The 20,397-nt window shown below is 44.9% G+C and overlaps 1 protein-coding gene across 2 annotated transcripts; it reads right to left on the bottom strand.

Moving 5' to 3' along the window:
* Positions 1 to 4,313: 4,313 nt before the first annotated feature.
* LOC121585369 (hemicentin-1) lies at positions 4,314 to 18,592 on the bottom strand. Of its 2 annotated transcripts, XM_041901736.2 has the most exons (19): positions 18,437 to 18,592; positions 17,699 to 17,998; positions 13,884 to 14,165; positions 13,358 to 13,633; positions 12,682 to 12,957; positions 12,089 to 12,340; positions 11,701 to 11,976; positions 11,200 to 11,451; positions 10,760 to 11,035; positions 10,259 to 10,510; positions 9,819 to 10,094; positions 9,318 to 9,569; positions 8,878 to 9,153; positions 8,377 to 8,628; positions 7,937 to 8,212; positions 7,237 to 7,488; positions 6,361 to 6,639; positions 5,774 to 6,031; positions 4,314 to 5,225 (listed from the first exon to the last, which is right to left on the bottom strand). In XM_041901736.2, the coding sequence occupies exons 1-19, from the start codon at positions 18,489 to 18,491 to the stop codon at positions 5,146 to 5,148; spliced, it is 4,698 nt and encodes a 1,565-aa protein (XP_041757670.2). In that variant the 5' UTR covers positions 18,492 to 18,592; the 3' UTR covers positions 4,314 to 5,145. The 2 variants fall into 2 exon arrangements, with proteins under 2 accessions (XP_041757670.2, XP_045082201.1); XM_045226266.1 differs by lacking the exons at positions 8,878 to 9,153; positions 9,318 to 9,569.
* Between the last annotated feature and the right edge of the window lie 1,805 nt (positions 18,593 to 20,397).

Below are 20,397 nucleotides of genomic sequence, written 5' to 3'. Positions count from 1 at the left end.
TTGGCAGTGTCAGTTGTCCAGAAGTATTTGTTTACCAGTTCCACCTTACAGCTTCTAACATGCCCGAAAACGGAAGATCAAGAGACCAAGTGTAAATATCTGTTTTTAAGTTGATTGTCAGAGATATCATCGACGTGGGGGTGAATGAACCAGCCAATCCAACATAGCGGTGTGGAGCACAATACCATGACTGATTAATGGAATCCAGCAAGTACCAAACCGTTAAGCCGTGAAAGAATGTTCATGTTCTGTGATAGTCAATGTGAGATTTGACTCGGTGCAAATATAATTTCTAACCCTTTTACACAAATAAACTGGCATTTAGTTTGCTCTAATCGCTTGAATGATGATCTGGGCAGCATACTGACCTATCAGATCAATGATGCTTTTATTTCCTAATTGTTTTGCTAGAGGAATATTTGATCGTTGTCTTAATGTTTGCGAAGGAAACAATCACAGTGTCTGGCTGACGCTTTCAAGCGGCCTTCAAGTCTTCAGGTGAACATTCTATTTAATTAACGTTATTTGTTAGTTTGCTCTGAAAGAAAGTATATTTATTGAACATAAGCTATGAAGGCAGAAGAGTGTTTTGCCATAGACACTATCACATGTCAGTGTCATGAAGGGCCCTCATCCACCTGTCAGGCTGACATCACTCATCTTTAACACTATGAGGTGTTGTTTTGGCTAACGTCCACTCTTTCCAAGACGCTTGGCATATATAACACAACAAGCCACAAGGCAGGTGTGAGTGTTGGTAGGGGGACACACTTCATACAACATGGCCCATTTCATCTCAGACTGAGACACGTCTATATAAAAGGCTGAAGTAACTGCAGAGGTTAGTTGTTCATTCAGTAGTAGCTGCAGAGGTTATATTGCACATTCACAAGGATAGTGTGGACATAGGAATGGGATTAAAGATGCTTTTGCTGTTCTGTTTATTGGCATTCACCGGTCAAGGTAAAGTATTGAACATTCTGTTTGATTTACTGTTGAATGTATTTGCCTTTATCATGTACAGTGAGTTAAAGCAGGTTACACTTAATAAAGCTGCTACTGGTGTGCATGATTTGAGGTGTCTGTGAAAGCACTACATTTAGCTCTTAACTCATAGGGAGACTTGTAAACAAATTGACATGTGAATTTGATTGTTTGTTTCTGATGTTCTGAGCGTTTCATGAAGCGTTGCAGACAGACATAGCCATCTCATAGTAGTTGCACACAGACATCCATCATACGGACAGACATATCCGTCATACAGAAATGTCCATCATACAGACATATCCATCATACAGACATATCCGTCATACAGAAATGTTCATCATACAGACACATCCATCATACAGAAATATCCATCGTACATACAGTGCATTCGGAAAGTATTCAGACCACTTGACTTTTTCCACATTTTGTTACATTACAGCCTTATTCTAAAATTGATTAAATAAATAAAATTATCATCAATCTACACACAATACCCCATAATGACAAAGCAAAAACTGGTTTTTAGAAATATCTGCAAATGTATTACAAATTATAAAACAGATACCTTATTTACATAAGTTTTCAGACCCTTTGCTATGAGACTCGAAATTGAGCTCAGGTGCATCTTGTTTCCATTGATCATCCTTGAGATGTTTCTACAACTTGATTGGAGTCCACCTGTGGTAATTACAATTGATTGGACATAATTTAGAAAGGCACACACCTGTGTATACAAGGTCCCACAGTTGACAGTGCATGTCAGAACAAAAAACAAGCCATGAGGTCGAAGGAATTGTCCGTAGAGCTCCAAGACAGGATTGTGTCGAGGCACATATCTGGGGAAGGGTACCAGCAAATGTCTGCAGCATTGAAGGTCCCCAAGAAAACAGTGGTCTCCATCATTCTTAAATGGAAGAAGTTTGGAACCACCAAGACTCTTCCTAGAGCTGGCCGCCCGGCCAAACTGAGCAATCGGGGGAGAAGGGCCTTGGTCAGGGAGGTGACCAAGAACCTGATGGTCACTCTGACAGAGCTCCAGAGTTCCTCTGTGGAGATGGGAGAACCTTCCTGAAGGACAACCATCTCTGCAGCACTCCACCAATCAGGCCTTTATGGTAGAGTGGCCAGACGGAAGCCACTCCTCAGTAAAAGGCACATGACAGCACGCTTGGAGTTTGCCAAAAGGCATATAAAGGACTCTCATACCATGAGATACAAGATTCTCTGGTCTGATGAATACAGGATTGAACACTTTGGCCTGAATGCCAAGACAAGGCAGGAGTGGCTTCGAACAAGTCTCTGAATGTCCTTGAGTAGCCCAGCCAGAGCCCAGACTTGAACCCGATCTAACATCTCTGGAGAGACCTAAAAATAGCTGTGCAGTGACGCGTCCCATCCAACCTGTGAACTTGAGAGGATCTGCAGAGAAAAATGGGACAAATTCCCCAAATCCAGGTGTGCCAAGCTTGTAGCGTCATACCCAAAAAGACTCGATGCTGTAATCGCTGCCAAAGGTGTTTCAACAAAGTAATGAATAAAGGGTCTGAATACTTATGTACATTTCATATTTCAGTTTAATTTTATTTTATACATTTGCAAAAATTTATAAAAACTAGTTTTTGCTTTGTCATTTTGGGGTATTGTGTCTAGATTGATGAGGGGGAAAAAATGATTTAATCAATTTTTTGAATAAGGCTTTGACGTAACAAAATGTGGAAAGATCAAGGGGTCTGAATACTTTCCGAATGCACTGTACATATCCATCAACAGAAATATCTGTAATACAGACATATCCATCATACAGAAATATCCGTCATACAGGCATATCCATCATGCATAAATATCCATCATACATACATATCCATTCTGATTATCCTCTCTACCAAGGGATTCCTGAAACTGATGTACAACGTTCAGGTGTCAGTGCAGCTACAGTGGAGGACCTAGGGAGAGTTGGAGACCAGATCAACCCCCCCAGACACCTTGACAGACTGTGTGACTGTAAGGGTGAGTGATTAGTGTGATGAGGTGGTGTTGAAGGAGTCAGGCGCAGGAGGGTAAATCACAGAATAACTGGCTTTAATCCGCAAAAATACAGGGTTACGCAGAAATGCGTCAAACACACTCCAGGGCACAAAACAGGTGCACTGGAAAATACAAGGCACACGGGAAATACTCCCGTCGATACAAAATACACGAGGTCCACCGAGCTTCACTAACCTCCACAATAAACAATCACCCACAAGGACAAGGGAGCAGATGGAACACTTATACACAGACTAATTAGGGATTAGAACAAGGTGTGTGTGATAACAAGACAAGACAATTGTGATGATGATTGGGGCGGGAGTGGTTAGTACTCCGGTGACGACGAACGCCGAAGCCTGCCCAAACAAGGAGGGGAGGCAGCCTCGGCCGAGGTCGTGACAATTAGGAAGTAATTGCTATTTGTCCAGTATGTATATTTTAAGGATATACAGTAATTTGTGATTTTTGTAAGTGGATACAATCCTAGCCTGCTTGTCAGTCTGTTTCTGACAGGCAATGATAGTAATGTTTTTGGATGGCAAATAGTTGGCCGAAACCGAATGGCACTCAGGCTAACACAGCAGTTTGCTTTGTGTCACTCAGGGAGGACGAGAGAGGGTTTGAGTGGAAGCTGCCTCTGCCAGGACTCTGCCAAATCCTACCGCAAGCCCACGAAGGCCTGTGAGTAGCCCTGTGTTTCTGTAACACTAACAGCAGTACATTGAAGAGTTACTACAATACTTGTTAAAGTGGAACAGCAGTACATTGAAGAGTTACTACAATACTTGTTACAGTGGACTCTCCCAAAGTCACTAATCTGTGTATCTCTCTCCCGTCCTCTCAAACCTACGCACAATCCAGTTGTGGCAATGTGCTTAAGGAAAGGATTCAAGAATCATTGGAAATGCCAGAAGATCATGGAAAGGGTAGAGAGGTCAAAGGGTGACCAAGGCAAACACTTCATGAGTATTCCAATATAAAGAGTTGACCTTTAATAACTACTTTATAAACCTTGAAACCATGTTTTGTAATCTCATATTGCTCTCTCAAGAACCATGACTCCTTTTTTAATAAACATTTATTATATAATTATACTCCTTTGTAATACATGTTTTTATAACAAGTTTCACTATGCGTGTGGAGTGATTTCCAAGGTATTATTTTAGCATTTTATCATTAGATTTCATATTTCCTTTTGCGTGTATTGTGCCACTCTAAATCCTTCTGTTGCTACTTCATTAAATCCACATTTCTTCACAGCGATTTTGCCGATAAAGAAATCACCCAAGATTGCACCATTCAGTAGGACAGGTGTGAAAAGACAACACTTTATTTAAGACAATAATTAATGAAGAGGAAAAATAAACATAAGACAACAGCATAAGCCTGCATCTCCTCCGAGGATTTACAAGCTTATACATTAAATATGTGCAAAAACAAGCCATGTTTTACATAAACACCAGTTAAATGTATTATCATTTGAAACGTTTTACCTCTATGGTATTTATAAGCTAAATATACCTGAATTTGTACTTGAACTACAGAGTTTACATACATGATCAAACACAGAAAGGGACTCAGTGAATGGACTCCAGGGCAACAGTCACAAGGGCAGTGAATATCTAAGAACATTGAATTAGAAACAGAAATAGGCAGTGCAGCTGAGCAGTGGATGTTTGCCCCTTCAATTACAAGGCACTTAACCCTAATTGCTCCTGTAAGTCGCTCTGGATAAGAGCATCTTCTAAATTTTCAAAAAATTCTACATTAAAAAACAAATTACCATGTTGAAGACCAGTTTTCAAGATTGTTGTTTTTAAAAGGAATATCAGTTAATAGAGATGATTGACATAAAAACACATTGTAGAGGTGGGTTCTATTCTAAGAGGATAGACCCCTCCCTTCTGACCTCTTGTTGACTCTCTCCTCACAATCTAAAAGCATTGGAAAGGAGTGAGCATACTAAACCCAGCCCTATGGTGGCAAGATGGGGCAATTACAATATCGACAATACCACTTATTCCTATCCAGTCCTTTCTCAGGTCAGTGAGGGTAGAGGGAAGGGAGTGATTGGCTCCCAGCCAGCAGACAGACATGCAGTGTGCATACTGTGGTGGTCTCAGTGGTTGATCAGAGGCAGAGAGAGAGAGCTAGCAGGGCCATCAGCATCAGACCAACTCTGGATTGGAATGGAGGGGCAGGAGAGTGGCCTGGGAGAGAAAGGAGACAAAGAGAATGGGAGAGGAGGAGGACAAAGAGAATGGGAGAGGGGGAGGGCAAAGAGAATGGGAGAGGAGGAGGGCAAAGAGAATGGGAGAGGAGGAGGACAAAGAGAATGGGAGAGGAGGAGGGCAAAGAGAATGGGAGAGGAGGAGGGCAAAGAGAATGGGAGAGGAGGGCAAAGAGAATGGGAGAGGAGGAGGACAAAGAGAATGGGAGAGGAGGAGGGCAAAGAGAATGGGAGAGGAGGAGGGCAAAGAGAATGGGAGAGGAGGAGGGCAAAGAGAATGGGAGAGGAGGAGGGCAAAGAGAATGAGTGAGGAAGTTTCTTTAAATTGTAATATTCTTGATTCCTGTCTGTACCTCCCAGTTCAGCATATGTCTTTATTGCATTTTCCCTGATGCATGAAAATGATCCTTGCACAAACAAGTATGCCAATATTAAATACCAAGTTTCAACATAATAAAAACAACTTTGTGACATTTGATTACTCAGTACATTCCACCTAGGTCTTACTACAACAGCCGACCCACTTACCAGTGACATCCAGACTGATGGTGTTGGACATTGAGATGTTGGTCACAGGGTTCTTGGCCACACAAGTGTAGTTCCCTGCATTCTCCAAGGAGGCGACAACAGCTATCAAAGGACCAGTCCCCAGCACTGATTGGTTGTTGAATTTCCACCCGTATTCACTGGTTGGCTGGGAGTCGGCAGAGCACTTCAGCGTGGCTGTGATTACTGAGCCAATCATCACTGAGACTGGTCCAGAGATGTTCACACTCAGAGGGCCATCTACAGAAAGAGGTTTAGAGAGGGGAGGGTGGGGGGGAGTCATAACAGGGAAAAATGTCTAAACGGGGTACTTGGGACATCCAACTCTTACGTCACCCCATTGAAGTTGAAATTTAAAACAGTTAAGGTAAGAGTTAAGGTTAAGGCTAGGTAAAGGTTAAGGTAATGGTAGGGGTTAAGGTTAGGGTTTAGGCTAGGGACATCCCAAGTATCCCTAATAGCACTAACCATCATAACAGTGGTGGGTTTCTGACTGTTTCTACATTATATAATGTACCATTTTTATCTTTTTAAATATTTTACCAACAGATTAAAACGCCAGTACTTACAGTTCACCAATAGCTTGTATTTAGGGCTGGTGTGTGGACGAAGGAGGTTGGTGGCGACGCACTGATAGTTTCCATCATTAGACACGTTGACTGGACTGAAGTGCAGAGAGTTGTTGGAGATGGTGATGTCAGAGTTCAAGGTGTTGTTCAGGATCAGAGGCAGGTTGTCCTTCATCCAGTAGATTGTGTCATAGCGCCCAGTGACATCACAGGTCAGGGTTAGATTGTCAGATGCTATCGGTATTTTGCTTTGTTTCACCATCACCGACTTTATAGCCTCTGTGAGGAGAGAGGATGTGTATTGCTTTATGTACAGTATCAATATTTGTCATTTGATAAAATGGTTAGTTCCAGCGATGCAATAGTTGGATATATAAAACATGTACATATAAAACAAATGGTTGTACGATCTGATAGATTGTAAATTACTGTTTATCTTACAGTTTTATATATTTCCTGTTTTATATAATTCTATCCCCTTAGTATGAATAGATTGTTTTTATGTGTTTATAATTTGAAGGTAGTGTTAGGTTCAAACTCTGTGTATGAGAAGTGTCATTATTTAGTGGACTGCAGTGGACTCCAGGAATGTATACTCCCAAGGCCTCTCCTGACTGATGAGAAGTCCTGTGATAGGCATGGAGGAGCACAGATAAATCCTGGGTGATGGAAAAGTACATCTTTGTGGAAGGAGGGGGTGAGAGCTAAGGGTATAAGTGGACACTGCACTATATTGAATGGATGTATTCAGCTGTACATCTTCGCTGAGTAAAAATGTGAAATGTTTGGCCTCTTTTGTATGCTAAGTATGTTATTGTTATTCTAATCAGATTGTAAATGAACACAACAAAGCAAATAATCTACAGTCTGACTCACCAACAACAGTGAGCATCTTGGAGACAGTGCTGTTTTTGCCAGTGATGTTGTTGAAGGCCACACAGGTGTACTCCCCATAACTGGCTAAGGTCAGTGGGCCAGTCTCATACACTGAGTCAGTCGCCACCTGGGAACCATTGAAGAACCAGCTGAACTGGCTGGGAGGCTGAGAGGAGGCCGAGCAGTTGAAGGTCACGATGTGTCCTGTTTCTCCTAATGCTGGTCCTGTTATAACAGGCATCTCTGGTCCATCTATAACACAAAAGACAATCAGCATCTGACTGTCACTCAATAGGGGTCATTGACCAGAAGGTCAAAGGTCATCAAAATATGTTAATAGTGTTAGAGGTGGGATCAAAACCTTTACATTGACTTTACTACAATATTTATAAAGGAAGTTCTGAAAGATTCCACCTTAAGCCATGGGGTTAAAGTTGAACTTTATAGCACTTGTTAGCTACACTCAGATAAAAAGGTGCTACCTAGAACCAAAAAGGGTTATTTGGCTGTCCCCATAGTAGAATGCTTTGAAGAACCCCTTTTGGTTCCAGGTAGAAGTGTTTTGGGTTCCATGTAGAACCCTTTCCACAGAGGGTTATACATAGAACCCAAAAGAGTTCTACCTGGAACCAAAAAGGGTTCTCCTATAGGGACAGCCACAGAACCCATTTGGAACCTTTTTTTCTAAGAGTGTACTCACAGTTGACGATCAGTCTGTAGCTTGGGCTGGTCATGTTGCTGAGTTGGTTGGAGGCAGAACACTGATAGTCTCCATTGTCAGAACGCTGGACATAGTTGAATGTCAGTGTATTGTTGTTCATAGAAAAGTGTTTTCTGTTGTCAGCATACAGAGGCCAGCCGTTGCTCATCCAGTGAATGGAGTAAATGGTTCCAGCGGTGTCACAGGTCAGAGAGAATGTCTCATTCAGTATTGGCTGGGCTCCAATGACTTTCACCATGGTCATGGTCACAGGTGCTGTGGAAAGTAGGTCAAATGGTTTTTCAGCACTTTATATCTCAACTTCCATCTAATTATACTGTAGGTTCAACAGCGCTTAGGCTGTGTCTAAAACCAACTGAACACAAACAAACTAAAGCATGTTTTAGTTCCTTGATTTTAAGTAGCAGTTGCTGACTCACCAACAACAGTGAGCATCTTGGAGACAGTGCTATTTCTGCCAGTGACATTGTTGAAGGCCACACAGGTGTACTTCCCATGACTGGCTAATGTCAGTGGGCTAGTATTATACACTGAGCCAGTTGCCACCTGGGAGCCATTGAAGAACCAGCTGAACTGGCTGGGAGGCTGAGAGGAGGCCGAGCAGTTGAAGGTGACAATGATTCCTGTCATCGCTATATCCGGACTCATGATAACAGGTCTCTCTGGACCATCTGGGAAACACAAGATAATGAAGATATTGAATGAGATTAGCTATTGGAACTGCCATTAGTGCGCTTCCCTTAGTTCTACCACAGCAATACCCAGCCATCCCCTTGGCTTCATTATATTGGTGCCAGAAGTGGCATCAATACCTACCCCAATTCCATTACTACACATTTAATCTTGCCCTCATTATAGGTCAAAATTAGAATTAAATTGGCAGATATCAAGTTTGGTTTTGGGACATAATAACTACTCACAGTTGACGATCAGTCTGTAGCTTGGGCTGGTCATGTTGCTGAGTTGGTTGGAGGCAGAACACTGATAGTCTCCATTGTCAGAACGCTGGACATAGTTGAATGTCAGTGTATTGTTGTTCATAGAAAAGTGTTTTCTGTTGTCAGCATACAGAGGCCAGCTGTTCCTCATCCAGTGAATGGAGTAAATGGTTCCAGCGGTGTCACAGGTCAGAGAGAATGTCTCATTCAGTATTGGCTGGGCTCCAATGACTTTCACCATGGTCATGGTCACAGGTGCTGTGGAAAGTAGGTCAAATGGTTTTTCAGCACTTTATATCTCAACTTCCATCTAATTATACTGTAGGTTCAACAGCGCTTAGGCTGTGTCTAAAACCAACTGAACACAAACAAACTAAAGCATGTTTTAGTTCCTTGATTTTAAGTAGCAGTTGCTGACTCACCAACAACAGTGAGCATCTTGGAGACAGTGCTATTTCTGCCAGTGACGTTGTTGAAGGCCACACAGGTGTACTTCCCATGACTGGCTAATGTCAGTGGGCTAGTCTTATACACTGAGCCAGTTGCCACCTGGGAGCCATTGAAGAACCAGCTGAACTGGCTGGGAGGCTGAGAGGAGGCCGAGCAGTTTAAGGTGACGATGTATCCTGTCATCGCTATATCCGGACTCATGATAACAGGTCTCTCTGGACCATCTGGGAAACACAAGATAATGAAGATATTGAATGAGATTAGCTATTGGAACTGCCATTAGTGCGCTTCCCTTAGTTCTACCCCAGCAATACCCAGCCATCCCCTTGGCTTCATTATATTGGTGCCAGAAGTGGCATCAATACCTACCCAAATTCCATTACTACACATTTAATCTTGCCCTCATTATAGGTCAAAATTAGAATTAAATTGGCAGAAATCAAGTTTGGTATTGGGACATAATAACTACTCACAGTTGACGATCAGTCTGTAGCTTGGGCTGGTCATGTTGCTGAGTTGGTTGGAGGCAGAACACTGATAGTCTCCATTGTCAGAACGCTGGACATAGTTGAATGTCAGTGTATTGTTGTTCATAGAAAAGTGTTTTCTGTTGTCAGCATACAGAGGCCAGCCGTTGCTCATCCAGTGAATGGAGTAAATGGTTCCAGCGGTGTCACAGGTCAGAGAGAATGTCTCATTCAGTATTGGCTGGGCTCCAATGACTTTCACCATGGTCATGGTCACAGGTGCTGTGGAAAGTAGGTCAAATGGTTTTTCAGCACTTTATATCTCAACTTCCATCTAATTATACTGTAGGTTCAACAGCGCTTAGGCTGTGTCTAAAACCAACTGAACACAAACAAACTAAAGCATGTTTTAGTTCCTTGATTTTAAGTAGCAGTTGCTGACTCACCAACAACAGTGAGCATCTTGGAGACAGTGCTATTTCTGCCAGTGACATTGTTGAAGGCCACACAGGTGTACTTCCCATGACTGGCTAATGTCAGTGGGCTAGTATTATACACTGAGCCAGTTGCCACCTGGGAGCCATTGAAGAACCAGCTGAACTGGCTGGGAGGCTGAGAGGAGGCCGAGCAGTTGAAGGTGACAATGATTCCTGTCATCGCTATATCCGGACTCATGATAACAGGTCTCTCTGGACCATCTGGGAAACACAAGATAATGAAGATATTGAATGAGATTAGCTATTGGAACTGCCATTAGTGCGCTTCCCTTAGTTCTACCACAGCAATACCCAGCCATCCCCTTGGCTTCATTATATTGGTGCCAGAAGTGGCATCAATACCTACCCCAATTCCATTACTACACATTTAATCTTGCCCTCATTATAGGTCAAAATTAGAATTAAATTGGCAGATATCAAGTTTGGTTTTGGGACATAATAACTACTCACAGTTGACGATCAGTCTGTAGCTTGGGCTGGTCATGTTGCTGAGTTGGTTGGAGGCAGAACACTGATAGTCTCCATTGTCAGAACGCTGGACATAGTTGAATGTCAGTGTATTGTTGTTCATAGAAAAGTGTTTTCTGTTGTCAGCATACAGAGGCCAGCTGTTCCTCATCCAGTGAATGGAGTAAATGGTTCCAGCGGTGTCACAGGTCAGAGAGAATGTCTCATTCAGTATTGGCTGGGCTCCAATGACTTTCACCATGGTCATGGTCACAGGTGCTGTGGAAAGTAGGTCAAATGGTTTTTCAGCACTTTATATCTCAACTTCCATCTAATTATACTGTAGGTTCAACAGCGCTTAGGCTGTGTCTAAAACCAACTGAACACAAACAAACTAAAGCATGTTTTAGTTCCTTGATTTTAAGTAGCAGTTGCTGACTCACCAACAACAGTGAGCATCTTGGAGACAGTGCTATTTCTGCCAGTGACGTTGTTGAAGGCCACACAGGTGTACTTCCCATGACTGGCTAAGGTCAGTGGGCTAGTCTTATACACTGAGCCAGTTGCCACCTGGGAGCCATTGAAGAACCAGCTGAACTGGCTGGGAGGCTGAGAGGAGGCCGAGCAGTTGAAGGTGACAATGTATCCTGTCATCGCTATATCCGGACTCATGATAACAGGTCTCTCTGGACCATCTGGGAAACACAAGATAATGAAGATATTGAATGAGATTAGCTATTGGAACTGCCATTAGTGCGCTTCCCTGAGTTTGACCCCAGCAATACCCAGCCATCCCCTTGGCTTCATTATATTGGTGCCAGAAGTGGCATCAATACCTACCCCAATTCCATTACTACACATTTAATCTTGCCCTCATTATAGGTCAAAATTAGAATTAGATTGGCAGATATCAAGTTTGGTTTTGGGACATAATAACTACTCACAGTTGACGATCAGTCTGTAGCTTGGGCTGGTCATGTTGCTGAGTTGGTTGGAGGCAGAACACTGATAGTCTCCATTGTCAGAACGCTGGACATAGTTGAATGTCAGTGTATTGTTGTTCATAGAAAATTGTTTTCTGTTGTCAGCATACAGAGGCCAGCTGTTCCTCATCCAGTGAATGGAGTAAATGGTTCCAGCGGTGTCACAGGTCAGAGAGAATGTCTCATTCAGTATTGGCTGGGCTCCAATGACTTTCACCATGGCCATTGTGACTGGTTCTGTGAAGAAAACATCAGAGTATCACAAGAATATTGACTGCAATCACTGTATGTTGATTGGCCTATATCTACATGTACAAGTTAAACAGTTTAGATGTCTCTTCTGTCTTACCAATGACGGTGAGCATCTTGGAGACAGTACTGTTTCTGCCAGTGATGTTGTTGAAGGCCACACAGGTGTACTCCCCATAACTGGCTAAGGTTAGTGGGCTAGTCTTATACACTGAGCCAGTCGCCACCTTGGAGCCATTGAAGAACCAGCTGAACTGGCTGGGAGGCTGAGAGGAGGCTGAGCAGTTGAAGGTGACGATGTGTCCTGTCATCGCGATATCCGGACTAGTTACAGCAGGTCTCTCTGGTCCAACTGTTAAACAGTTAACAGTATGGTTTATCTTATGGTTTGACTATTTTGACAAAGATTAGTAAGTAAATAGCCTTGCACAAGCCTTGGCTTGTGTGTTGCAGCTTGATGTATAAGTACATCCCCTGGACAGGACGCTAGTCTATCACAGGCCCTTACCCCGATTCTATCTCCTTAATGTTGAGTGCCAAGAAAATACACATTGGGTCCCATTTGTACAGTTGTTGGTATGACTCGTCCAGGGATCAAACTCCCAACCTTCTAATCTCAGGGCGGACACTCTAACTACAAGGCCACTGAATTGGTCTTATCAGACAAAGATTACCAGCTCGTGTAATACTCACAGTTCACCACAAGCTTGTATGTCATGCTGGTCAGGTTGCTGGCAGCATTAAAGGCCTCACAGAGATATTCTCCACTGTCAGAAAACTGGATTGGGTTGATAACCATTGTCTTGTTGTCCGTAGAGAAGATCGTTCTGTTGTTTAGGGAGATGAGCTGGCTGTTCATCAGCCAGTGAGTGTAGTCTACAGGTCCAGTCACCTCACACCGCAAAGTGAGCGACTGACCCAGTATCGGTGGCTTCCCATCACTGTTCAACGCAACTGCTGATATCGGCTCTAGAGTAAAAGAAGAGGATGAGTCATTTGTCATGTTGTACTTCACTCGATCGGTGGTAAAAAGACCATTGTAAACTGGGTGGTTTGAGCCCTGAATTTGCTGAAAGCCGTGGTATACCACGTGTATGACAAAACATTGCTTTTTGCTACTCTAATAACTTTGGTAAACAGTTTATAATAGCAATAAGGCACCTCGGGGGTTTGTGGTATACGGCCAATATACCACTGCTAAGGGCTGTGTCCAGGCATAAGAACAGCCCTTAGCTGTGTTATATTGGACATATACCACACCTCCTCTGGCCTTATTGCCTAATTACATAACATTGTATTCTTAACCATCAATAATCAAATATTCACTACCAACTATATGACATTTCGTAAACAGTGAATGTTGCCTCACCCATGATCTTTATCATTGTGGTCAGGGTGGCGAATCGGAGTGTGACATTGTTGTGGGCTAAGCAGGAGTAACCTCCTGTCTGGTTCTCCCTGGTGTTCTGCAGGCTGAGCTGTGGGCTTTGCTCATTGAGGAACGCCCCATTAAACCTCCACTTGTAGGACACAGCGGGTTTGGACTGAGCGGAGCAGGACAGAGTGATGTCAGAGCCCGATTTGTAGGCTGTATGTCCTATGGTCATCTCAGGAAGTACCATCATGGTGAGATTACTTGGGCCATCTATGGGAGGAACCAATAACAATGATGTGTTGGGTAAACATTCCCTAGAATATGTTTCCGTCCTGCTCTACGAAACACAGTGTACTAATGATCCATGCAAATAATGACCTGGATCAAGTGGATACAGAGGAATGGTTTATGATGAAAATAGGCATATTGCATCATTGCATGGAGTGCTGGCTCTCAATGACAAGGTACAATCCATGTCTGTTGAGTATGATTGATATGTACTGCAGACTCTGATACTCACATCTAACATTGAGGCCAATGGGCTGGCTGGTGCCATTGCTGATTCCGTTGATGACCATACATCTGAATGGCCCTTCATCGTATCGTGTCACACTGACTATGGTGAGAGTGCTGTTCCCACCACCAAGCCGAACTCTGTCACTGGCTGTGACCTCTGAGCTGCCATTCAGCCAGCGGTAAGAGAGGGAAGTGCCAGAGGAGACGGAACAGGTGAAAATGGCAGTGTCGTTCAATTCCACTAGATCAATGGCATTGGCCCTTAGAGTCACGTTTGAAATGGGCTCTGTGGGTGAGAGAGTAGATGGCAGTCAAGATAAGATGTATGTGTCTCAAAAAAGTGTTTTTGTGTGTTACTGAATTACAACCATATAGTTGATGTTTTGCTTCACACTGTAAAACTTGTTTTGGAAATTAATCTAAATATGCTATTTAATTTAATTTAATTTTCATAGAGACCAAGTTACAGGATTGAGCACTGTAGAGCTCTTAGTCTCTTTGCGCACACATAAAAAGTATTGTGTAAAATTTGCTCATACTCTGTGATCTGTTCAGGTTCATTCTTTTCAGTGGTAGTCCAAATTCACTATAGGTTGTCACACCCTGGCTCTGGGACTCTATATGTTGAGCCAGGGTGTGTTCATTCTGGACCAGGGGCGCTATGGGGGGTTTATTGGAGGGTGGTGGTCAAGGCCGGAGCCAGAACCGCCGCCGAGGAGGTATGCCCGCCCAGCCCTCCCCTGTTTTGTTCAGGTTGAGGCGCGGTCGCAGTCCGCGCCTTTAGGGGGGGGTACTGTCACACCCTGGCTCTGGGACTCTATATGTTGAGCCAGGGTGTGTTCATTCTATGTGTTTATTTCTATGTTGGTAATTCTGTTGTGTTTATTTCTATGTTGGCTAGAGTGACTCCCAATCAGAGGCAACGAGTGTCAGCTGTCGTTGGTTGTCTCTGATTGGGAGCCATATTTATACTGTCTATTTTCCCTTTGTGTTTGTGGGTTCTTGTTCCGTGTTCGGTCATTGTTACTGTGGACTTCACGAGTCGTTTCTTGTTTTGTTGATTGTGTTCTATTATCACTAAAGATAATAAAGTTAAACATGTTCGTTCATCACGCTGCGCCTTGGTCTGTTCAATACGACGATCGTGACAGAAGAACCCACCATGCAACGACCAAGCAGCATGTCCAGGGGCAGCTCTTGGGCTGGACATGGGAGGAAGCGCCGGGAGAAGAGACGGTGGAGGCGCGCCGTAGAGAGGAGCAGGCAGCCTGGACATGGGAGGAGATATTGGACGGTAAAGGGTCCTGGACTTGGGAGGAAATCCTGGCCGGGATGGATCGCCGGCCATGGAGTGAGACAGTGGAGAGGCGACGGAGAGAGGAGCAACGGCGTGATCAGGGTCGTCGTCGGACGGTCGAGAGGCAACCCCAGAATTTTTTTTGGGGGGGGCACACGGCATGGACGACGGGGCTGACGGAGGCAAAAAAGGGGCGGATTCAGAAGGCCACCAGGTTACGGATACACCGCCCTGTACGTCCTGTGCGGATGCCTCACACAGAGTGTGTGAGGGTAGGCATTCAGCCAGGACGGGTTGTGGCCGCTCTTCACTCCAGGTCTCCTATCCGTCTCCACAGCCTGGTTCGGCCTGTCCCTGCTCCACGCACAAAGCCTACGGTGTGCGTCGCCAGCCCAGTCCGGCCAGTCCCTGCTCCACGCACCAAGCCTACGGTGTGCGTCGCCAGCCCGGTTCGGCCTGTCCCTGCTCCACGCACCAAGCCTACGGTGTGCGTCGCCAGCCCAGTCCGGCCTGTCCCTGCTCCACGCACCAAGCCTACGGTGTGCGTCGCCAGCCCGGCCCGGCCTGTTCCTGCCACTCGCACCAAGTATACGGTGCGCGTCGCCAGCCCGGCCCGGCCTGTTCCTGCCACTCGCACCAAGTCTACGGTGCGCGTCGCCAGCCCGGCCCGGCCTGTTCCTGCCACTCGCACCAAGTATACGGTGCGCGTCGCCAGCCCGGCCCGGCCTGTTCCTGCCACTCGCACCAAGTCTACGGTGCGCGTCGCCGGCCCGGCCTGTTCCTGCCACTCGCACCAAGTATACGGTGCGCGTCGCCAGCCCGGCCCGGCCTGTTCCTGCCACTCGCACCAAGTCTACGGTGCGCGTCGCCAGCCCGGCCCGGCCTGTTCCTGCCACTCGCACCAAGTCTACGGTGCGCGTCGCCAGCCCGGCCCGGCCTGTTCCTGCCACTCGCACCAAGTCTACGGTGCGCGTCGCCAGCCCGGCCTGTTCCTGCCACTCGCACCAAGTCTACGGTGCGCGTCGCCAGCCCGGCCCGGCCTGTTCCTGCCACTCGCACCAAGTCTACGGTGCGCGTCGCCAGCCCGGCCCGGCCTGTTCCTGCTACTCGCACTAAGCCAGGGGTGCGAGACGTCAGCCTGGTAAGGCCTGTTCCTGCTACTCGCACTAAGCCAGGGGTGCGAGACGTCAGCCTGGTAAGGCCCGTCCCTCCTCCACCCACCAAGCCAGGGGTGCGAGTCGTCAGCCTGGTAAGGCCCGTTCCTCCTCCACGCACTAAGCCAGGGGTGCGAGTCGTCAGCCTGGTAAGGCCCGTTCCTCCTCCACGCACTAAGCCAGGGGTGCAAGTCGTCAGCCTGGTAAGGCATGTTCCTCCTCCACGCACCCAAGCCAGGGGGTGCGCGTCGTCAGCCTGGTAAGGCCCGTTCCTCCTCCACGCACCCAAGCCAGGGGTGCGCGTCGTCAGTCCAGCACAACCCGTGCCTGGGTCACCGGTGCCTGGTAAGGTACCGGTCAACTGCTCCACTATGGAGCTGAAGCTAACCGCTCCTGCTAAGTCCAGTTCAGCTCCAGCCGGGCGGGCCAGACTGGACCAGGGGCGCTATGGGAGGTTTATTGGAGGGTGGTGGTCAAGGCCGGAGCCAGAACAGCCGCCGAGGAGGTATGCCCGCCCCGCCCCCCCCCGTTTTGTTCAGGTTGAGGCGCGGTCGCAGTCCGCGCCTTTTAGGGGGTACTGTCACACCCTGGCTCTGGGACTCTATATGTTGAGCCAGGGTGTGTTCATTCTATGTGTTTATTTCTATGTTGGTAATTCTGTTGTGTTTATTTCTATGTTGGCTAGAGTGACTCCCAATCAGAGGCAACGAGTGTCAGCTGTCGTTGGTTGTCTCTGATTGGGAGCCATATTTATACTGTCTATTTTCCCTTTGTGTTTGTGGGTTCTTGTTCCGTGTTCGGTCATTGTTACCGTGGACTTCACGAGTCGTTTCTTGTTTTGTTGATTGTGTTCTATTATCACTAAAGATAATAAAGTTAAACATGTTCGTTCATCACGCTGCGCCTTGGTCTGTTCAATACGACGATCGTGACATAGGTTCAGAATACATTGACACATTTAAGTGTTAGCTTTCCATGTCAGGAAAATGACTTTGCCTTTTATTATTGTGACAGAGATTAATCATTGATAGATAATGTATGCGCATCCGTGGAGGCTGCTGAAGTGAGAACGGCTCATAACAATGGCTGGAATGGAGTAAATGGAATGGTATCAAAAACATGTTTTTCATATGTTTGATACCATTCCATTCACTCCATTACACTAAATTCCAGCCATTATTAAAAGCTGTCCTCCCCTCAGCAGCCTCCACTGATGTGCATGCATGTTTGCATGTGAACCTGCGTGCAAGAAAATATATGAATAGGTGTGCAGGTGAGCATGTGTGCGAGCAAGTGACCGTGTGTGCCAGTGTGTGAGAGTCTACCATCGTAGAAAGATAAACAGACAGGCTGATGTCAGTTCCTTACCCTGGACAGACAAAGTCACCACTGCATTCAGGACTGGCTCCATTCCCTGGACAGTATATCGTCCTGAGTCGTTGAGCTGGAGAGAGCTTATGGACAGCTCTGAGGAGGAGCGGTTGAATGAGATTCTGTCTTGATACATTTTCCTCACACTACTGCCACCAGGATAGAAAAGTACGACGACTGTAGTTTCATATGACCAGGTCCCTATGGTGATGGGGCTTTGGGGAACTAGGTTCAGTGTGACATTACTTCCCACAGCTAAGGGGTTCATAGAGGGAACCACAGCCTGGCCAGAGACATCTAGAAGAGGATGGATTGATGAGTTTAGTTCATGTTTTGAGATATTATTAATCAGTACAAAAGTCTTTACATTTCTTATTATTAATCAGTACAAAAGTCTTTATAGTTCTTTAAAATAGTTTAATTGAGATTAATCAAATCTTCAGACTATGGCACTTTAACTGAAATACAAGCTTTTCATTCAAAATTAGTGCCTTCAAGTTGAACGCACAATTTACAAAATGACTTACTATCTATGTCTAGTGTCTACTCTAGACATTGGTTGTCAATGTCAGATAAATAGAAATCTCCTTCTTGCTGACTTGATACTGTTTGACTGAAGTGCATCAACCAAACAGAGACATTTGACAACCTGCTACTTATTTAACAAAGCGTTTGTGCCATATAGCACAAATAGGCATCAATATATTTCCAGAATGAGCTAATTGTCCACTTTACCTGTAGTGAAATTGAGCAGCACCAGGATGAGAACACACACCAGAGGATACTCCATAGTTCTGCCACTTATCAAACACCACGGATCAGAAATGAACGGGACACTTTCCTATGAACCAAATGACTGTCCAGCCTTCTTGGTAAATCCAAACATGTCGATACTGCACAGTCACAGTCTCCTCTCAATCAGCAAATACTTATTCAGGATGCTGGAGTCAGGTGATGCAAATGTACCTACCCACCCTACCTGCCGCCAGAACACACTCACACACACCTACCCAACTACCCACGCCCTGTTTTACCCACGTACATTTTTCCCACTGTGTTTTTTGTTGACACACAGGGGTGTTTTCACGTTGATTATGGTTTACTGTAAATCTGATCAACTCTGACTGTCCTATACGGGTCCTGGGAGGAGGCTGGATGGTACATGGCCAATGATGCCGGGGATAGGTCCTCTGATCTGTTCACAGTGGCTAAGGCAATGTGGGCTCATAAGACACTGTTCACATTGAACCTGTCAAGAAAACACTTACAGTTCCGTGAAAAAGTATTTTCCCCCTTTCTGATTTTCTATAGTTTTGCATAGTTTTGATACTGAATGTTATCAGATCTTCAACCAAAACCCAATATTAGATAAAGGTAACCTTATTTTATTTATTTTATTTAAAAAGTAATGCCCCATTACACTTAATTACTGGTTGTACCACCTTTAGCTGCAATGACTCCAACCAAAAGCTTCCTGTAGTTGATGATCAGTCTCTCACGTCGTCGTGGAGGAATTTTGGCCCACTCTTCCATGCAGAACTGCTTTAACTCAGATACTTTTGGGGGTTTTCATGCATGAACTGCTCGTTTCAAGTCCTGCCACAGCATCACAAGTTGAAATAGGTCTGTACTTTGACTTGGCCATTCCAAAACATCAAATTGTGTTTTGCATCATCTTGCTGCATTACCCAGCTGCGCTTCAGCTTCAGTTCACAGTCGGATGTCCTGATATTCTCCTGTAGAATTCTCTGATACTCAGCAGAATTCATTGTTTCTTCTATTAAGGCAAGTCATCCAGATGCTGAGGCACCAAAGCATCCCCTAACCATCACACTGCAACTACCATGCTTGACCGTTGGTATGAGGTTCTTACTGTGGATTGCAGTGTTTTGTTTTCGCCAGGCATAATGGGACCCATCTCGTTTAAAAAGTTATCCTTTTGAATCATCTGTCCATAGAACATTCTTCCAAAAGTATTGATGATCATCCAGGTGCATCCAGATGCTTTTTGGAAAACCTGAGTCAACGTTTTGTACGACATGGGTCCCATTATGCCTGATGAAAACCAAACACTACATTACACTGTAAGACCCTCATACCAACGGTCAAGCAGCTTTTTTGTAACATTATATATACAGTGCCTTCGGAAAGTATTCAGACCCCTTGACCTTTTCCACATTTTGTTACATTACAGCCTTATTCTAAGATTGATTAAATAAATGTTTTCCCTCATCAATCTACACACAATACCCCATAATGACAAAGCGAAAACAGGTTTTTAGAAAATCTGGCAAATTTATTAAAAATTAAAAACAGAAATACCTTATTTACATAAGTATTCAGACCCTTTGCTATGAGACTCGAAATTGAGCTCAGGTGCATCCTGTTTCCATTGATCATCCTTGAGATGTTTCTACAACTTGATTGGAGTCCACCTGTGGTAAATTAAATTGATTGGACATGATTTGGAAAGGCACACACCTGTCTATATAAGGTCGACACAGTTGACATTGCATATCTGAGCAAAAACCAAGCCATGAGGTCGAAGGAATTGTCCGTAGAGCTCCGAGACAGGATTGTGTCGAGGCACAGATCTGGGATAGGGTACCAAAAATGTTCTGCATCATTGAAGGTCCCCAAGAACACAGTGGTGTCCATCATTCTTAAATGGAAGAAGTTTGGAACCACCAAGCTGG

Source organism: Coregonus clupeaformis, chromosome 17 (assembly GCF_020615455.1).
Source record: "Coregonus clupeaformis isolate EN_2021a chromosome 17, ASM2061545v1, whole genome shotgun sequence".
NCBI classification, from domain to species: Eukaryota; Metazoa; Chordata; class Actinopteri; order Salmoniformes; family Salmonidae; genus Coregonus; species Coregonus clupeaformis.
Note: the sequence above shows the minus strand (reverse complement) of the source record. Positions and strands in the feature narration are given on the sequence as shown.